This window comes from Oncorhynchus kisutch, linkage group LG27 (genome assembly GCF_002021735.2).
Source record: "Oncorhynchus kisutch isolate 150728-3 linkage group LG27, Okis_V2, whole genome shotgun sequence".
Lineage (NCBI taxonomy): Eukaryota > Metazoa > Chordata > Actinopteri > Salmoniformes > Salmonidae > Oncorhynchus > Oncorhynchus kisutch.
The window spans coordinates 40,054,383-40,073,539 of NC_034200.2; the positions used below are offsets into that span (position 1 = coordinate 40,054,383).

The following is a 19,157-nucleotide window of genomic DNA, read 5'->3' on the forward strand; positions in this document are numbered from 1 at the left end:
AGGGAGATGAGTGGTAAGGAGAGGAGGGAAGGGGAGAGAGGAGAGGAGAGGCGGGGAGAGGAGAGAAGAGTTCATTAGAGGAGGGATAGGGAGGTGAGGTGAAGAGCAAAAAGGAGGGGAGTGGAGGGGAGGTGAGGTGAGAGGGGGGGTGGAGGGGAGGGTCTCAGGAAGACAAACCACCCCAGGACACTGATCTCTCTGAGCTCACAGAGCCTCGTAGATTAATGCACATTTCTCCTGAAACGAACACACGTCTCTGCAAAGCAAACAGAAATCATCAAATCATATGAAATTAATTCCGTCTGTGTACAAAGGAAGGAAAGAATAGAATTTTAGCAGAAAAATGAACAGACGTGTTCGACCGAACAGCCAAGCGTTGTATTGTAACCCCTTGAAGGACCAATCCTGAGTCCTGTTGAACCATTGACTGGGGGAATCTCCAGCATTCATACACTATTAGTATACACAACAAGGTGGAACTCATATCTCTCCAACCCAACAATACACTCCCTCCTGATATATCTTCACCTTTGACCTTCTCTCCTATTGTTCATGTGATCCGCAACCTTTTTCTACCAATTTAATGATGTATTTGTCTGTCCGCCCTCTCAGAACCAGGCTTGATTAGAACTAAATTAATCATTATCATGTGTCCTTATGGAGGGAGTGTCTGTCCAATACGAATCCAGCCTGGTTCTCGTTAGAGCCTCATTATAGCACTGTACATTGTCACCACAACAGATGAATGATAAAATAACCACACACACACACGGGCACACTCAAACACACGCACAGACATGCACACAGACACACACACACACACGCACAGACATGCACACAGACACTCACACACGCACGCACAGACATGCACACAGACACTCACACATGCACACGCACACATGCGCGCGCTCACATATATAAATAGCAGGGTTCACAGCATCATAAGGCAGAATGTCACAGCCATGATGATAGTAGGAGAAATACAGCTCATATGAGTCTGAGAGGATAAAACATGGACAGGACACCTGGTGTCATGTTGTTCTGGGGAGGAATACACCTGGTGTCATGTTGTTCTGGTCAGTGGGCTGGGAATACACCTGGTGTCATGTTGTTCTGGTCAGTGGGCTGGGAATACACCTGGTGTCATGTTGTTCTGGTCAGTGGGCTGGGAATACACCTGGTGTCATGTTGTTCTGGTCAGTGGGCTGGGAATACACCTGGTGTCATGTTGTTCTGGTCAGTGGGCTGGGAATACACCTGGTGTCATGTTGTTCTGGTCAGGAATACACCTGGTCTCATGTTGTTCTGGTCAGGAATACACCTGGTGTCATGTTGTTCTGGTGAGGAATACACCTGGTGTCATGTTGTTCTGGTCAGGAATACACCTGGTGTCATGTTGTTCTGGTGAGGAATACACCTGGTGTCATGTTGTTCTGGTCAGTGGGCTGGGAATAGACCTGGTGTCATGTTGTTCTGGTCGTGGGCTGGGAATACACCTGGTGTCATGTTTATTTATTTATTTATTTCACCTTTATTTAACCAGGTAGGCTAGTTGAGAACACCTTTATTTAACCAGGTAGGCTAGTTGAGAACAAGTTCTCATTTGCAACTGCGACCTGGCCAAGATAAAGCATAGCAGTGTGAGCATACAACAAAGAGTTACACATGGAGTAAACAATTAACAAGTCAATAACACAGTAGAAAACAAAGGGGGGGGTCTATATACAATGTGTGCAAAAGGCATGAGGAGGTAGGCAAATAATTACAATTTTGCAGATTAACACTGGAGTGATAAAAGATCAGATGGTCATGTACATGGTCTCATGTTGTTCTGGTCAGGAATACACCTGGTCTCATGTTGTTCTGGTCAGGAATACACCTGGTCTCATGTTGTTCTGGTCAGGAATACACCTGGTGTCATGTTGGTCTGGTGAGGAATACACCTGGTGTCATGTTGTTCTGGTCAGGAATACACCTGGTGTCATGTTGTTCTGGTGAGGAATACACCTGGTGTCATGTTGTTCTGGTCAGTGGGCTGGGAATACACCTGGTCTCATGTTGTTCTGGTCAGGAATACACCTGGTGTCATGTTGTTCTGGTGAGGAATACACCTGGTCTCATGTTGTTCTGGTGAGGAATACACCTGGTCTCATGTTGTTCTGGTCAGGAATACACCTGGTCTCATGTTGTTCTGGTGAGGAATACACCTGGTGTCATGTTGTTCTGGTCAGTGGGCTGGGAATACACCTGGTGTCATGTTGTTCTGGTCAGTGGGCTGGGAATACACCTGGTGTCATGTTGTTCTGGAGAGGAATACACCTGGTGTCATGTTGTTCTGGTCAGGAATACACCTGGTGTCATGTTGTTCTGGTCAGGAATACACCTGGTGTCATGTTGTTCTGGTCAGGAATACACCTGGTGTCATGTTGTTCTGGTCAGGAACACACCTGGTCTCATGTTGTTCTGGTCAGGAATACACCTGGTGTCATGTTGTTCTTGTCAGTGGGCTGGGAATACACCTGGTGTCATGTTGTTCTGGTCAGGAATACACCTGGTCTCATGTTGTTCTGGTCAGAAATACACCTGGTCTCAGGTTGTTCTGGTCAGGAATACACCTGGTGTCATGTTGTTCTGGTCAGTGGGCTGGGAATACACCTGGTGTCATGTTGTTCTAGTGAGTAATACACCTGGTGTCATGTTGTTCTGGTGAGGAATACACCTGGTCTCATGTTGTTCTGGTCAGGAATACACCTGGTTTCATGTTGTTCTGGTCAGGAATATCCCTGGTTTCATGTTGTTCTGGTCAGGAATATCCCTGGTTTCATGTTGTTCTGGTCAGGAATACACCTAGTTTCATTTTGTTCTGGTGAGGAATACACCTGGTGTCATGTAGTTCTGGTCAGGAATACACCTGATCTCATGTTGTTCTGGTGACGAATACACCTGGTCTCATGTTGTTCTGGTCAGGAATACACCTGGTCTCAGGTTGTTCTGGTGAGGAATACACCTGGTGTCATGTTGTTCTGGTCAGTGGGCTGGGAATACATCTGGTCTCATGTTCTTCTGGTCAGGAATACACCTGGTCTCATGTTGTTCTGGTCAGGAATACACCTGGTCTCAGGTTGTTCTGGTCAGGAATACACCTGGTCTCATGTTCTTCCGGTCAGGAATACACCTGGTCTCAGTTTGTTCTGGTCAGGAATACACCTGGTGTCATGTTGTTCTGGTGAGGAATACACCTGGTGTCATGTTGGTCTGGTCAGTGGGCTGGGAATACATCTGGTCTCATGTTCTTCTGGTCAGAAATACACCTGGTCTCATGTTGTTCTGGTCAGTGGGCTGGGAATACACCTGGTCTCATGTTGTTCTGGTCAGTGGGCTGGGAATACACCTGGTCTCAGGTTGTTCTGGTCAGTGGGCTGGGAATACACCTGGTCTCAGGTTGTTCTGGTCAGGTGAGTCATACACCTGGTCTCATGTTGTTCTGGTCAGTGGTCTGGGAATACACCTGGTCTCAGGTTGTTCTGGTCAGGTGAGTCATACACCTGGTGTCATGTTGTTCTGGTCAGTGGGCTGGGAATACACCTGGTGTCATGTTGTTCCGGTCAGGAATACACCTGGTCTCATGTTGTTCTGGTCAGGAATACACCTGGTGTCATGTTGTTCTGGTGAGGAATACACCTGGTGTCATGTTGTTCTGGTGAGGAATACACCTGGTGTCATGTTGTTCTGGTCAGGAATACACCTGGTGTCATGTTGTTCTGGTGAGGAATACACCTGGTGTCATGTTGTTCTGGTCAGTGGGCTGGGAATACACCTGGTGTCATGTTGTTCTGGTCAGGAATACACCTGGTGTCATGTTGTTCTGGTGAGGAATACACCTGGTCTCATGTTGTTCTGGTGAGGAATACACCTGGTCTCATGTTGTTCTGGTCAGGAATACACCTGGTCTCATGTTGTTCTGGTGAGGAATACACCTGGTGTCATGTTGTTCTGGTCAGTGGGCTGGGAATACACCTGGTGTCATGTTGTTCTGGTCAGTGGGCTGGGAATACACCTGGTGTCATGTTGTTCTGGAGAGGAATACACCTGGTGTCATGTTGTTCTGGTCAGGAATACACCTGGTCTCGTGTTGTTCTGGTGAGGAATACACCTGGTCTCAGGTTGTTCTGGTCAGGAATACACCTGGTCTCAGGTTGTTCTGGTCAGGAATACACCTGCTCTCATGTTGTTCTTGTCAGTGGGCTGGGAATACACCTGGTGTCATGTTGTTCTGGTCAGGAATACACCTGGTCTCATGTTGTTCTGGTCAGAAATACACCTGGTCTCAGGTTGTTCTGGTCAGGAATACACCTGGTGTCATGTTGTTCTCGTCAGTGGGCTGGGAATACACCTGGTGTCATGTTGTTCTAGTGAGTAATACACCTGGTGTCATGTTGTTCTGGTGAGGAATACACCTGGTCTCATGTTGTTCTGGTCAGGAATACACCTGGTTTCATGTTGTTCTGGTCAGGAATATCCCTGGTTTCATGTTGTTCTGGTCAGGAATACACCTAGTTTCATGTTGTTCTGGTCAGGAATACACCTGGTGTCATGTTGTTCTAGTGAGGAATACACCTGGTGTCATGTTGTTCTGGTGAGGAATACACCTGGTCTCATGTTGTTCTGGTCAGGAATACACCTGGTCTCAGGTTGTTCTGGTCAGGAATACACCTGGTCTCATGTTGTTCTGGTCAGGAATACACCTGGTCTCAGGTTGTTCTAGTGAGGAATACACCTGGTGTCATGTTGTTCTGGTGAGGAATACACCTGGTCTCATGTTGTTCTGGTGAGGAATACACCTGGTCTCAGGTTGTTATGGTGAGGAATACACCTGGTGTCATGTTGTTCTGGTCAGTGGGCTGGGAATACATCTGGTCTCATGTTGTTCTGGTCAGGAATACACCTGGTCTCATGTTGTTCTGGTCAGGAATACACCTGGTCTCAGGTTGTTCTGGTCAGGAATACACCTGGTCTCATGTTGTTCTGGTCAGGAATACACCTGGTCTCAGGTTGTTCTGGTCAGGAATACACCTGGTGTCATGTTGTTCTGGTGAGGAATACACCTGGTGTCATGTTGGTCTGGTCAGTGGGCTGGGAATACATCTGGTCTCATGTTCTTCTGGTCAGAAATACACCTGGTCTCATGTTGTTCTGGTCAATGGGCTGGGAATACACCTGGTCTCATGTTGTTCTGGTCAGTGGGCTGGGAATACACCTGGTCTCAGGTTGTTCTGGTCAGTGGGCTGGGAATACACCTGGTCTCAGGTTGTTCTGGTCAGGTGAGTCATACACCTGGTCTCATGTTGTTCTGGTCAGTGGTCTGGGAATACACCTGGTCTCAGGTTGTTCTGGTCAGTGGGCTGGGAATACACCTGGTCTCAGGTTGTTCTGGTCAGTGGGCTGGGAATACACCTGGTCTCATGTTGTTCTGGTCAGGTGAGTCATACACCTGGTCTCATGTTGTTCTGGTCAGTGGGCTGGGAATACACCTGGTCTCAGGTTGTTCTGGTCAGTGGGCTGGGAATACACCTGGTCTCAGGTTGTTCTGGTCAGTGGGCTGGGAATACACCTGGTCTCGGGTTGTTCTGGTCAGTGGGCTGGGAATACACCTGGTCTCAGGTTGTTCTGGTCAGTGGGCTGAGAATACACCTGGTCTCAGGTTGTTCTGGTCAGTGGGCTGGGAATACACCTGGTCTCATGTTCTTCTTGTCAGTGGGCTGGGAATACATCTGGTCTCATGTTCTTCTGGTCAGGAATACACCTGGTCTCATGTTGTTCTGGTCAGGAATACACCTGGTCTCAGGTTGTTCTGGTCAGGAATACACCTGGTCTCATGTTGTTCTGGTCAGGAATACACCTGGTCTCAGGTTGTTCTGGTCAGGAATACACCTGGTGTCATGTTGTTCTGGTGAGGAATACACCTGGTGTCATGTTGTTCTGGTGAGGAATACACCTGGTGTCATGTTGGTCTGGTCAGTGGGCCGGGAATACATCTGGTCTCATGTTCTTCTGGTCAGAAATACACCTGGTCTCATGTTGTTCTGGTCAGTGGGCTGGGAATACACCTGGTCTCATGTTGTTCTGGTCAGTGGACTGGGAATACACCTGGTCTCAGGTTGTTCTGGTCAGGTGAGTCATACACCTGGTCTCATGTTGTTCTGGTCAGTGGTCTGGGAATACACCTGGTCTCAGGTTGTTCTGGTCAGTGGGCTGGGAATACACCTGGTCTCAGGTTGTTCTGGTCAGTGGGCTGGGAATACACCTGGTCTCATGTTGTTCTGGTCAGGTGAGTCATACACCTGGTCTCATGTTGTTCTGGTCAGTGGGCTGGGAATACACCTGGTCTCAGGTTGTTCTGGTCAGTGGGCTGGGAATACACCTGGTCTCAGGTTGTTCTGGTCAGTGGGCTGGGAATACACCTGGTCTCAGGTTGTTCTGGTCAGTGGGCTGGGAATACACCTGGTCTCAGGTTGTTCTTGTCAGTGGGCTGAGAATACACCTGGTCTCAGGTTGTTCTGGTCAGTGGGCTGGGAATACACCTGGTCTCATGTTCTTCTGGTCAGAAATACACCTGGTCTCATGTTGTTCTGGTCAGTGGGCTGGGAATACACCTGGTCTCATGTTGTTCTGGTCAGTGGGCTGGGAATACACCTGGTCTCAGGTTGTTCTGGTCAGTGGGCTGGGAATACACCTGGTCTCAGGTTGTTCTGGTCAGGTGAGTCATACACCTGGTCTCATGTTGTTCTGGTCAGTGGTCTGGGAATACACCTGGTCTCAGGTTGTTCTGGTCAGGTGAGTCATACACCTGGTGTCATGTTGTTCTGGTCAGTGGGCTGGGAATACACCTGGTGTCATGTTGTTCTGGTCAGGAATACACCTGGTCTCATGTTGTTCTGGTCAGATTTACACCTGGTCTCAGGTTGTTCTGGTCAGGAATACACCTGGTGTCATGTTGTTCTGGTCAGTGGGCTGGGAATACACCTGGTGTCATGTTGTTCTAGTGAGGAATACACCTGGTGTCATGTTGTTCTGGTGAGGAATACACCTGGTCTCATGTTGTTCTCGTCAGTAATAAACCTGGTTTCATGTTGTTCTGGTCAGGAATATCCCTTGTTTCATGTTGTTCTGGTCAGGAATACACCTAGTTTCATGTTGTTCTGGTGAGGAATACACCTGGTGTCATGTTGTTCTGGTCAGGAATACACCAGATCTCATGTTTTTCTGGTCAGGAATACACCTGGTCTCAGGTTGTTCTGGTCAGGAATACACCTGGTCTCAGGTTGTTCTGGTCAGTGGGCTGGGAATACACCTGGTCTCAGGTTGTTCTGGTTAGTGGGCTGGGAATACACCTGGTCTCAGGTTGTTCTGGTCAGTGGGCTGGGAATACACCTGGTCTCATGTTGTTCTGGTCAGGTGAGTCATACACCTGGTCTCATGTTGTTCTGGTCAGTGGGCTGGGAATACACCTGGTCTCAGGTTGTTCTGGTCAGTGGGCTGGGAATACACCTGGTCTCAGGTTGTTCTGGTCAGTGGGCTGGGAATACACCTGGTCTCGGGTTGTTCTGGTCAGTGGGCTGGGAATACACCTGGTCTCAGGTTGTTCTTGTCAGTGGGCTGAGAATACACCTGGTCTCAGGTTGTTCTGGTCAGTGGGCTGGGAATACACCTGGTCTCATGTTGTTCTTTTCAGTGGGCTGGGAATACACCTTGTGTCATGTTGTTCTGGTCAGGAATACACCTGGTCTCATGTTGTTCTGGTCAGATTTACACCTGGTCTCAGGTTGTTCTGGTCAGGAATACACCTGGTGTCATGTTGTTCTGGTCAGTGGGCTGGGAATACACCTGGTGTCATGTTGTTCTAGTGAGGAATACACCTGGTGTCATGTTGTTCTGGTGAGGAATACACCTGGTCTCATGTTGTTCTCGTCGGTAATACACCTGGTTTCATGTTGTTCTGGTCAGGAATATCCCTGGTTTCATGTTGTTCTGGTCAGGAATACACCTGGTCTCATGTTGTTCTGGTCAGGAATACACCTGGTCTCAGGTTGTTCTGGTCAGGAATACACCTGGTCTCAGGTTGTTCTGGTCAGTGGGCTGGGAATACACCTGGTCTCAGGTTGTTCTGGTTAGTGGGCTGGGAATACACTTGGTCTCAGGTTGTTCTGGTCAGTGGGCTGGGAATACACCTGGTCTCAGGATGTTCTTGTCAGTGGGCTGGGAATACACCTGGTCTCAGGTTGTTCTGGTCAGTGGGCTGGGAATACACCTGGTCTCAGGTTGTTCTGGTCAGGAATACACCTGGTCTCATGTTGTTCTGGTCAGTGGGCTGGGAATACACCTGGTCTCATGTTGTTCTGGTCAGTGGGCTGGGAATAAACCTGGTCTCAGGTTGTTCTGGTCAGTGGGCTGGGAATACACCTGGTCTCAGGTTGTTCTGGTCAGGTGAGTCATACACCTGGTCTCATGTTGTTCTGGTCAGTGGGCTGGGAATACATCTGGTCTCAGGTTGTTCTGGTCAGTGGGCTGGGAATACACCTGGTCTCAGGTTGTTCTGGTCAGTGGGCTGGGAATACACCTGGTCTCATGTTGTTCTGGTCAGGTGAGTCATACACCTGGTCTCATGTTGTTCTGGTCAGTGGGCTGGGAATACACCTGGTCTCATGTTGTTCTGGTCAGTGGGCTGGGAATACACCTGGTCTCATGTTGTTCTGGTCAGGTGAGTCATACACCTGGTCTCAGGTTGTTCTGGTCAGTGGGCTGGGAATACACCTGGTCTCAGGTTGTTCTGGTCAGGAATACACCTGGTCTCAGGTTGTGCTGGTCAGTGGGCTGGGAATACACCTGGTCTCAGGTTGTTCTGGTCAGGTGAGTCATACACCTGGTCTCAGGTTGTTCTGGTCAGTGGGCTGGGAATACAGACTCACTGTCATTAACAATGTAACAGGTCCAAATTTGTGTCTCGGTCTGGGCTCATACCCAAGGTGTGAGGTGAATATCTACGCAAGGGGAGGAAACTCTACATTAACATACAATCTTTGTCTGTTCCAATTGTATTGTTATCAAATAGCTTTTGGGGTGGCAGGGTAGCCTAGTGGTTAGAGCGTTGGACTAGTAACCAGGAAGGCCTGGTTAAATAAAGGTTAAAAAAAATTATAAAAAAATAGATTCTCTGGCTGCTAGCTCAGCTGCAGGAAAAACAAGATGTGCTTACTTTTTACTATGTCAGAATACACCTGGTCTCAGGTTGTTCTGGTCAGGAATACACCTGGTGTCATGTTGTTCTGGTTAGTGGGCTGGGAATACACCTGGTGTCATGTTGTTCTGGTCAGTGGGCTGGGAATACACCTGGTGTCATGTTGTTCTGGTCAGGAATACACCTGGTCTCATGTTGTTCTGGTCAGGAATACACCTGGTCTCAGGTTGTTCTGGTCAGGAATACACCTGCTCTCATGTTGTTCTTGTCAGTGGGCTGGGAATATTCCCAGTCGCCGACCAAAGGAAACAAGGTCTTGGGCCCTCCTCCACAGCTCAGCCAGTCGACGACCAAAGGAAACAAGGCCTTGGGCCCTCCTCCACAGCTCAGCCAATCGCCGACCAAACGAAACAAGGTCTTGGGCCCTCCTCCACAAGTCAGCCAATCGCCGACCAAAGGAAACAAGGTCTTGGGCCCTCCTCCACAAGTCAGCCAATCGCCGACCAAAGGAAACAAGGTCTTGGGCCCTCCTCCACAGCTCAGCCAGTCGACGACCAAAGGAAACAAGGTCTTGGGCCCTCCTCCACAGCTCAGCCAGTCGACGACCAAATGAAACAAGGTCTTGGGCCCTCCTCCACAGCTCAGCCAATCGCCGACCAAAGGAAACAAGGTCTTGGGCCCTCCTCCACAGCTCAGCCAGCCGACGACCAAAGGAAACAAGGTCTTGGGGCCTCCTCCACAGCTCAGCCAGTCGACGACCAAAGGAAACAAGGTCTTGGGCCCTCCTCCACAAGTCAGCCAGTCGCCGACCAAATGAAACAAGGTCTTGGGCCCTCCTCCACAGCTCAGCCAGTCGCCGACCAAATGAAACAAGGTCTTGGGCCCTCCTCCACAGCTCAGCCATTTGCTGACCAAAGGAAACAAGGTCTTGGGCCCTCCTCCATCTCCCCAAAGATTCTGACGCCATCCACTGCTGCTGGTACATGTACGGCTGGCATGAGACGAAGTACACCTCCTTCCCCCTGCCCAAAGGCAGGCCCGTTCCGTTCCCCCTCTTCCTTCCCCATCGGATTCTGTCACGACAACCATCATCATGGGCAGCTCGATGGCAAGAGATTTTGGCCTGTCATTCAAGTTAGTTTAATGACGTTCACTTTTTTGCAATCTGAGGAACTGAAGAAGGACAATGAAATGATCTTCAACACCCTTGTTGGCACAGGGAAGAGAACAGTAATCTCTAGCTATATGGTATAGAAGGGGTTACAGCCACATCTCTGCCCTAAACGAGTTCCTGAAGAAACTCTGCAAAGACAGGAATGTCTCCTTTTGTGACAATTTTCACTTCGTGTGGGAGCAACCAACAGTCTTTAAAAGAGATGGGATTAGCCCTAACTGCAGCGGATCTCCATCAACATAGAACACTGCGTCCTCCCTGTCATAAACAGTGACAGAGGAGATGGAAAGGGTATTATATTTCAGAAAACTAGAAGTGTAGTGACTGTAAGTAACCTGATCTGTGTTCCTTTAACTGTTGTCTCCGAGGGTATTGTCAGAAATAATCAAATGCACATAGAATTGAATTCCACTGTTTGGCCAAAAACTGTTTGGCAGCTCACTCAGTACCAATGAATCAAATGTAAATGTCACGGACATGTCTACCTCGGGTCAACCTCTCAGAATGGTACTAAAAACAGACTAGCAACCCAGAAAAGGACAAAAAATTGCTCATAATAACATACTTTATGTAGCCTGAGAAACAAGGTTCATGAAATTGACAACTTATTAACATCGGAAAACATTCATATTCTGTCCCGTCTCTGAAACACACTTAGATAATTCATTTGATGATGCAGTAGCTATACATGGTTATGTAATATACAGGAAAGGTAGAAATGCAAATGGTGGAGGTGTTGCCGTGTATGTATTAATTTAGGATGAGAGAGGATCTCAAGTCAGATGATGTGTAAGAAATATGGCTACAGGTTCATCTGCCTCATCTAAATCCTATCCGCGTAGGAAGTTGCAGGAAAGACCACCAAGTGCTAAAAGTCAGTATCTGGATAATATGTCTGAAATGTTGGATAATGTATATGATATCAACAGAGGTGTATATTTTCTGGGTGACCTAAATATTGACTGGTTGTCATCAAGCTGCTCAAAAAATAAGTTCCAAGCTTTAACGAGCGCCTGCAATCTGGTTCAAGTCATTAGTCATTAGTCATCCTACCAGGGTATTTACAAACAAACAGAACAGGAACTAAATCATTCACGTGTATTGATCACATCTTTACTAATGTTGCAGGAAATCTGCTCTAAAGCAGTATCCACTCCCATCGGATGTAGTGACGATAATATAATAACCATATCTAGAATAAACTAAGTTCCAAAGATTGGACCTAAAATTGTGTATAAACAATGATTACAAGTGGTTTTTGTAGCGATTCCTATGTCGAAGATGTGAAAAATATTTGTTAGTCTGATCTGTGTAATGAGGAACAATCTGATGCTGCACTTGAAGCATTTATGAAACGGCTGCTTCCAATTACTGATAGGCATGCGCCCATCAAAAAAACTGACTGTTAGAACTGCCAAATCCCCATGTACAGATGATGAGTTGAAAAACTGTATGGCTGAGAGACGATGAGGCAAAGGGAATAGGAAATAAGTCTGACAACACAGCAGACTGGCAAACATACAGTAAATTGAGAAATCATGTAACTAAACTTAACAAAAAGAAGAAGAAGAAGAAGAAACGCTTGAGTAAAGATAAATGATTTAAAGAATTATAGTAAAAAAAAGCACTGTAGTACTTTTAATAAAATTCTAGGCAAGAAAACAAAGAAGGCAAGAAAGCGGCTTCATTGAGGTACATTTTCATCGAGGCCACTTTAATAACTTTTTGTTGTTGTCAAGATTAGCAATTGTAGGTATGACTAGGGCTGTTACGGTGACCGTATTACCACCACACAGGCAGTCACGAGTCATGAAGGCAGTCAAATTCCACGTGACAACAGTTTAGTCAAGGTAATTAGGCCTCTTCAAGCTCTGCTTACCATTCTGCTGATGGTCATTAGTAGCCTACAAAACTTGCCAACTGCCTGGTACTCAGCACTCTATTGTCCCTCTAATCACTCTGACATCAATCTAAATGTAATTGAAAATCTAACCGAACACTTCATGAGAGCTCATGAGCTCATGTTGCACAACATTTCTATAGGCTATGCAATTGCGGGAGAAAACAGAATGATGGCCTCTTAAAAAGAGGAGGATCCCTGCGCCTTCTTCACCACACTGTCTGCGTGGGTGGACCATTTCAGATTTTCAGTGATGTGTACCCCGAGGAACCAGAAGTTTCCACATTCTCCACTGCGTTCCCGTCGATGTGGATAGAGGCGTGCTCCCTCTTCTGTTTCCTGAAGTCCACGATCATCTCCTCTGTTTTGTTGACATTGAGTGAGAGGTTAATATCTTGGCACCACTCCGCCAGGGCCCTCACCACCTCCCTGTCGGCTGTCTGGTCATTGTCGGTAATCAGACCAACTATTGTTGTGTCGTCTGTAAAGTTGATGATTGCTTTTGGAGGTGTACATGGAGCACTGCGTTTGCCTTGTTGCAGTACGATCTGTCTGGTGCACACGTTGGATGTATCTAACGTATGCGATCAAACTGTATGCGTAGACGGATTGACAGAAATGGTAGCAGAAGGTGAATGTTGACCTGTCGACATAGTTCCAGAAGGTGAATGTTGACCTGTCGACATAGTTCCAGGTCAAGGCAGTAACAGTTTATCAGTAATCAGTAACAGTTTATCAACATTTTAACCGTTCTGATCTGTTGAGTTCAGCCTAATTGCATAAAAAAAAAAATTGGGATCTATGGCATCCCCCAACTGTCCCAGGCTATGTTTGGAATATTTATTTCTCGCACGGAATAGGTCGACTAATGTACTATGTGGGATAGTAGATTGACATAGGCTAGTGCTTTTGCTGTTCATTAGGCCTACTCATCTTGTTGGCTGACGAAAAGTAAATGTGGACAGTTCTTCCAATATCTTCAATATGCACCTCGGAATTGGATCAGGATGAGCGCGGTTGCCTCCCCAATGTGTCTGTCTTCACTTGTAGCCTGTGAGAAAGGTGTTTCGGAGCGCGCAGCACGCAGGGAGAAGGGAATTACAATGATTATATTCAGCCCAAGGGCACAACAGCCACTGGCCACACAAAAAATGCACGGATTTTTTTTTAAAGGGGAATAACAGCCACACAAAGGGAAATTGTGAATGAGAGATTGATGTAGTGTGTACAGCCTGCACAAAAACAAAACAAAGCAGAGCTCCTGCCTTTCAAGCAACTTTTTTTCACATCGTCATTAGAGTCGCATCATGCAGCCTTAGAATGTATTAAAAATCTAATCATACAGCCCAACGTTTGTAGACCAACATAAATACATCTAAATGAAACATATAGGTTTCTTTGTTTACTGCTCAACACAGAATATCCACGGTGGAGGGACAGACTGACGCTCTGATTGGCTCAACCCACGGAGGACATGTTGTTCTGTGGTGAGCAAAAAGAACGTAGCTAATTCAGTGCTTCCTGGTGCTGGGGACCTAAACGGTGGCACCCTTGTGGTTATTTTAATAATAATTTGAATAAGTGGTGTCGTTCTGGGGCAAAAACACCCCTCTAGGCCCCCGGGACCAGGATGTTCTAATTGAAAGGTTTGCAAAGACACTTTGCACTGGTTTTGTAGACAGCTGCTTTATCAAGGAACGGGGCACCGGGCACACTCCCTCAAATCATTTGGAGAAAATATCCTTTTTAATCCAGTTTTGTTCAATTGTGTTCATCATACTATAAAATAATGACATGATTTTCTAAGCAAATCTTGTCTGCTAAATGAACTAGTGTAGCTCACAGCCATATTGCGTAGCCAGATCAGGACCTAACATTGTGTTGTATGGACTTATAGATGGGAGGAACCTTTACATTGTGTTGTATGGACTTATAGATGGGAGGAACCTTTACATGGTGTTGTATGGCCTTATAGATGGGAGGAACCTTTACATTGTGTTGTATGGCCTTATAGATGGGAGGAACCTTTACATTGTGTTGTATGGCCTTATAGATGGGAGGAACCTTTACATTGTGTTGTATGGCCTTATAGATGGGAGGAACCTTTACATTGTGTTGTATGGCCTTATAGATGGGAGGAACCTTTACATTGTGTTGTATGGCCTTATAGATGGGAGGAACCTTTACATTGTGTTGTATGGCCTTATAGATGGGAGGAACCTTTACATTGTGTTGTATGGCCTTATAGATGGGAGGAACCTTTACATTGTGTTGTATGGCCTTATAGATGGGAGGAACCTTTACATTGTGTTGTATGGCCTTATAGATGGGAGGAACCTTTACATTGTGTTGTATGGCCTTATAGATGGGAGGAACCTTTACATTGTGTTGTATGGCCTTATAGATGGGAGGAACCTTTACATTGTGTTGTATGGCCTTATAGATGGGAGGAACCTTTACATTGTGTTGTATGGCCTTATAGATGGGAGGAACCGTTACATTGTGTTGTATGGCCTTATAGATGGGAGGAACCTTTACATTGTGTTGTATGGCCTTATAGATGGGAGGAACCTTTACATTGTGTTGTATGGCCTTATAGGAGGGAGGAATAAAGGAGAGTGTGTATTAATCGATCGCACACCAACAGGCAGAGCTGAACACACACACACACACATCTCCTAATGATTCCTCACTGTCAGCTTCAGAGTAGATGCAGTAGAACGGTTAAACAGTGGTGTGTGTGTGTATGTGTGTGTGTGTGTGTGTGTGTGTGTGTGTGTGTGTGTGTATGTGCTTACTTTTCTGTGTGTGTGTGTGTGTGTGTGTGTGTGTGTGTGTGTGTGTGTGTGTGTGTGTGTGTGTGTATGTGCTTACTTTTCTGTGTGTGTGTGTGTAGTGTGTGTGTGTGTGTGTGTGCTTACTTTTCTCTCTGTGTGTGTGTGTGTGTGTGTGTGTATGTATGTGTATGTGCTTACTTTTCTCTCTGTGTGTGTGTGTAGTGTGTGTGTCTGTGTGTGTGTAGTGTGTGTGTGTAGTGTGTGTGTGTAGTGTGTGTCTGTGTGTGTGTGTAGTGTGTGTGTAGTGTGTGTGTGTAGTGTGTGTGTGTCTGTGTGTGTAGTGTGTGTGTGTAGTGTGTGTGTGTAGTGTGTGTCTGTGTGTGTGTAGTGTGTGTGTGTAGTGTGTGTGTGTGTCTGTGTGTGTGTGTAGTGTGTGTGTGTGTAGTGTGTGTGTGTGTGTCTGTGTGTGTGTGTAGTGTGTGTGTGTGTGTGTGTAGTGTGTGTAGTGTGTGTAGTGTGTGTAGTGTGTGTGTGTAGTGTGTGTAGTGTGTGTGTGTGTGTGTGTGTAGTGTGTGTGTGTAGTGTGTGTAGTGTGTGTCTGTGTGTGTCTGTGTGTGTGTGTAGTGTGTGTGTGTGTAGTGTGTGTGTGTGTGTGTGTAGTGTGTGTGTGTAGTGTGTGTGTGTAGTGTGTGTGTGTGTAGTGTGTGTGTGTGCGTGTAGTGTGTCAATGAAAGGCAGGTGAACAGCCAAGTCCCGTAGACTGCAGTGCTGCTACAGCACTAACTGCTGTAAGAGGAAAACATAAATCAATATGTGTTTGGAACACTACGTCCTGTGTTCTAGCTGTCACCCTGTTCCCTAGTTAGTGCACTACACACTACACAGAGCTCTGGTCCGAAGTAGTGCGCTAAATAGGGACTAGGGTGCCACTTGGCACAGAGACGACGTCGAACGATGATGGAGCCGGGACATTTCACTACTTGTCATAGTGAAATTGGACTGCCATGTTGGCTAATGTGGCTAATGTGTGTTGTGCATCGACGGCTGTCCTAGTCCCTCACTGTGTCTCACTTCAACCCATCTCAGCATCAGAGGCCATATTGCATTATAAATAGAGACGGGGGGGGGGGGGGGGGTAATGAATGTTATGAATGTAATTTATTGTTTTCATTTTCATTATGGTGTGGAGTAAATGGAATAGTTGCACAAACAAGATGAATTGTGAATGATTCTCTTCTGTCTTTTGTAACAGGTGATTGTAAGTTTGACAAGCCGTTCGCAGCCTGCGGGTACAGCCAGGGGAGAGAGGACGATCTAGATTGGGAACAGGCCAACACCAGAGTGAAGCCCACAGCAGACCCCTGGATGCCAACAGGTAAGCCTGGTCATACTACCGTACAGTTTGTTCAGATATCCAAAGGTAAGAACTGGCTACAACAACATACAGTAAAATAGTTGTTTGTTTGGATACTCAAAGGTAAAACACCTAGATGACACTGATGGAAAAGAGGGTCGTTTCCAAATCAAAACTTGAAATCCAAAACTCCAAATCCCTAAATCTGGGAATTAACTCCATCAGACAGACGGATAGGATGTTCTACAATATCTCATGGATTTTATACCAATGTTTTGGAACAACAAGAAAGGACCTTATACAGACCAACTGTCACCATGGTTACACATTCAGACTAGTGGGGTAGGAAGTGGAAATGCTGCCACCATGGTTACACATTTAGACTAGTGGGGTAGGAAGTGGAAATGCTGTCACCATGGTTACACATTTAGACTGGTGGGGTAGGAAGTGGAAATGCTGCCACCATGGTTATACATTTAGACTAGTGGGGTAGGAAGTGGAAATGCTGTCACCATGGTTACACATTCAGACTAGTGGGGTAGGAAGTGGAAATGCTGTTACCATGGTTACACTTACAAACTAGTGGGTAGGAAGTGGAAATGCTGTCACCATGGTTACACATTTAGACTAGTGGGGTAGGAAGTAGAAATGCTGTCTAGATGGTTACACATTCAGACTAGTGGGGTAGGAAGTGGGAATGCTGTCACCATGGTTACACATTCAGACTAGCGGGGTAAGAAGTGGAAATGCTGTCACCATGGTTACACATTCAGACTAGTGGGGTAGGAAGTGGGAATGCTGCCACCATGGTTACACATTCAGACTAGTGGGGTAGGAAGTAGAAATGCTGTCTAGATGGTTACACATTCAGACTAGTGGGGTAGGAAGTAGAAATGCTGTCTAGATGGTTACACATTCAGACTAGTGGGGTAGGAAGTGGGAATGCTGTTACCATGGTTACACATTCAGACTAGTGGGGTAGGAAGTGGGAATGCTGTTACCATGGTTACACATTCAGACTAGTGGGGTAGGAAGTGGGAATGCTGCCACCATGGTTACACATTCAGACTAGTGGGGTAGGAAGTAGAAATGCTGTCTAGATGGTTACACATTCAGACTAGTGGGGTAGGAAGTAGAAATGCTGTCTAGATGGTTACACATTCAGACTAGTTGGGTAGGAAGTGGGAATGCTGTTACCATGGTTACACATTCAGACTAGTGGGGTAGGAAGTGGGAATGCTGTTACCATGGTTACACATTCAGACTAGTGGGGTAGGAAGTGGGAGAGCTTCATGGAGTAAGGAAGGGTTGGGGGTAATTTCAGATTAAAGTGACATTTTTATTCAATGATTTTTTATTTTTTTATTTTATTTCACCTTTATTTAACCAGGTAGGCAAGTTGATAACAAGTTCTCATTTACAATTGCGACCTGGCCAAGATAAAGCAAAGCAGTTCGACACATGCAACGACACAGAGTTACACATGGAGTAAAACAAACATACAGTCAATAATACAGTATAAACAAGTCTATATACAATGTGAGCAAATGAGGTGAGATAAGGGAGGTAAAGGCAAAAAACAGGCCATGGTGGCAAAGTAAATACAATATAGCAAGTAAAACGCTGGAATGGTAGATTTGCAGTGGAAGAATGTGCAAAGTAGAAATAAAAATAATGGGGTGCAAAGGAGCTAAATAAATAAATAAATAAAATACAGTAGGGAAAGAGGTAGATGTTTGGGCTAAATTATAGATGGGCTATGTACAGGTGCAGTAATCTGTGAGCTGCTCTGACAGTTGGTGCTTAAAGCTAGTGAGGGAGATAAGTGTTTCCAGTTTCAGAGATTTTTGTAGTTCGTTCCAGTCATTGGCAGCAGAGAACTGGAAGGAGAGGCGGCCAAAGAAAGAATTGGTTTTGGGGGTGACTAGAGAGATATACCTGCTGGAGCGCGTGCTACAGGTGGGAGATGCTATGGTAACCAGCGAGCTGAGATAAGGGGGGACTTTACCTAGCAGGGTCTTGTAGATGACATGGAGACAGTGGGTTTGGCGACGAGTATGAAGCGAGGGCCAGCCAACGAGAGCGTACAGGTCGCAATGGTGGGTAGTATATGGGGCTTTGGTGACAAAACGGATTGCACTGTGATAGACTGCATCCAATTTGTTGAGTAGGGTATTGGAGGCTATTTTGTAAATGACATCGCTGAAGTCGAGGATTGGTAGGATGGTCAGTTTGGCAGCATGAGTGAAGGATGCTTTGTTGTGAAATAGGAAGCCAATTCTAGATTTAACTTTGAATTGGAGATGTTTGATATGGGTCTGGAAGGAGAGTTTACAGTCTAACCAGACACCTAAGTATTTGTAGTTGTCCACGTATTCTAAGTCAGAGCCGTCCAGAGTAGTGATGTTGGACAGGCGGGCAGGTGCAGGTAGCGATTGGTTGAAGAGCATGCATTTAGTTTTACTTGTATTTAAGAGCAATTGGAGGCCACGGAAGAAGAGTTGTATGGCATTGAAGCTCGTCTGGAGGGTTGTTAACACAGTGTCCAAAGAAGGGCCAGATGTATACAGAATGGTGTCGTCTCCGTAGAGGTGGATCAGAGACTCACCAGCAGCAAGAGCGACCTCATTGATGTATACAGAGAAGAGAGTCGGTCCAAGAATTGAACCCTGTGGCACCCCCATAGAGACTGCCAGAGGTCCGGACAGCAGACCCTC

At 46.3% G+C, this 19,157-nt stretch overlaps 1 protein-coding gene across 1 annotated transcript in view; it reads left to right on the forward strand.

Annotated features, from left to right (window-relative positions):
- Nucleotides 1–19,157, forward strand: part of LOC109884403 (receptor-type tyrosine-protein phosphatase mu) — a 505,693-nt gene that overhangs the window by 95,117 nt on the left and 391,419 nt on the right. The window contains exon 2 of the mRNA XM_031806763.1: nt 16,339–16,461. Coding sequence (XP_031662623.1) covers nt 16,339–16,461 — 123 coding nt within the window. The remainder of the gene's footprint in view (nt 1–16,338; nt 16,462–19,157) is intronic.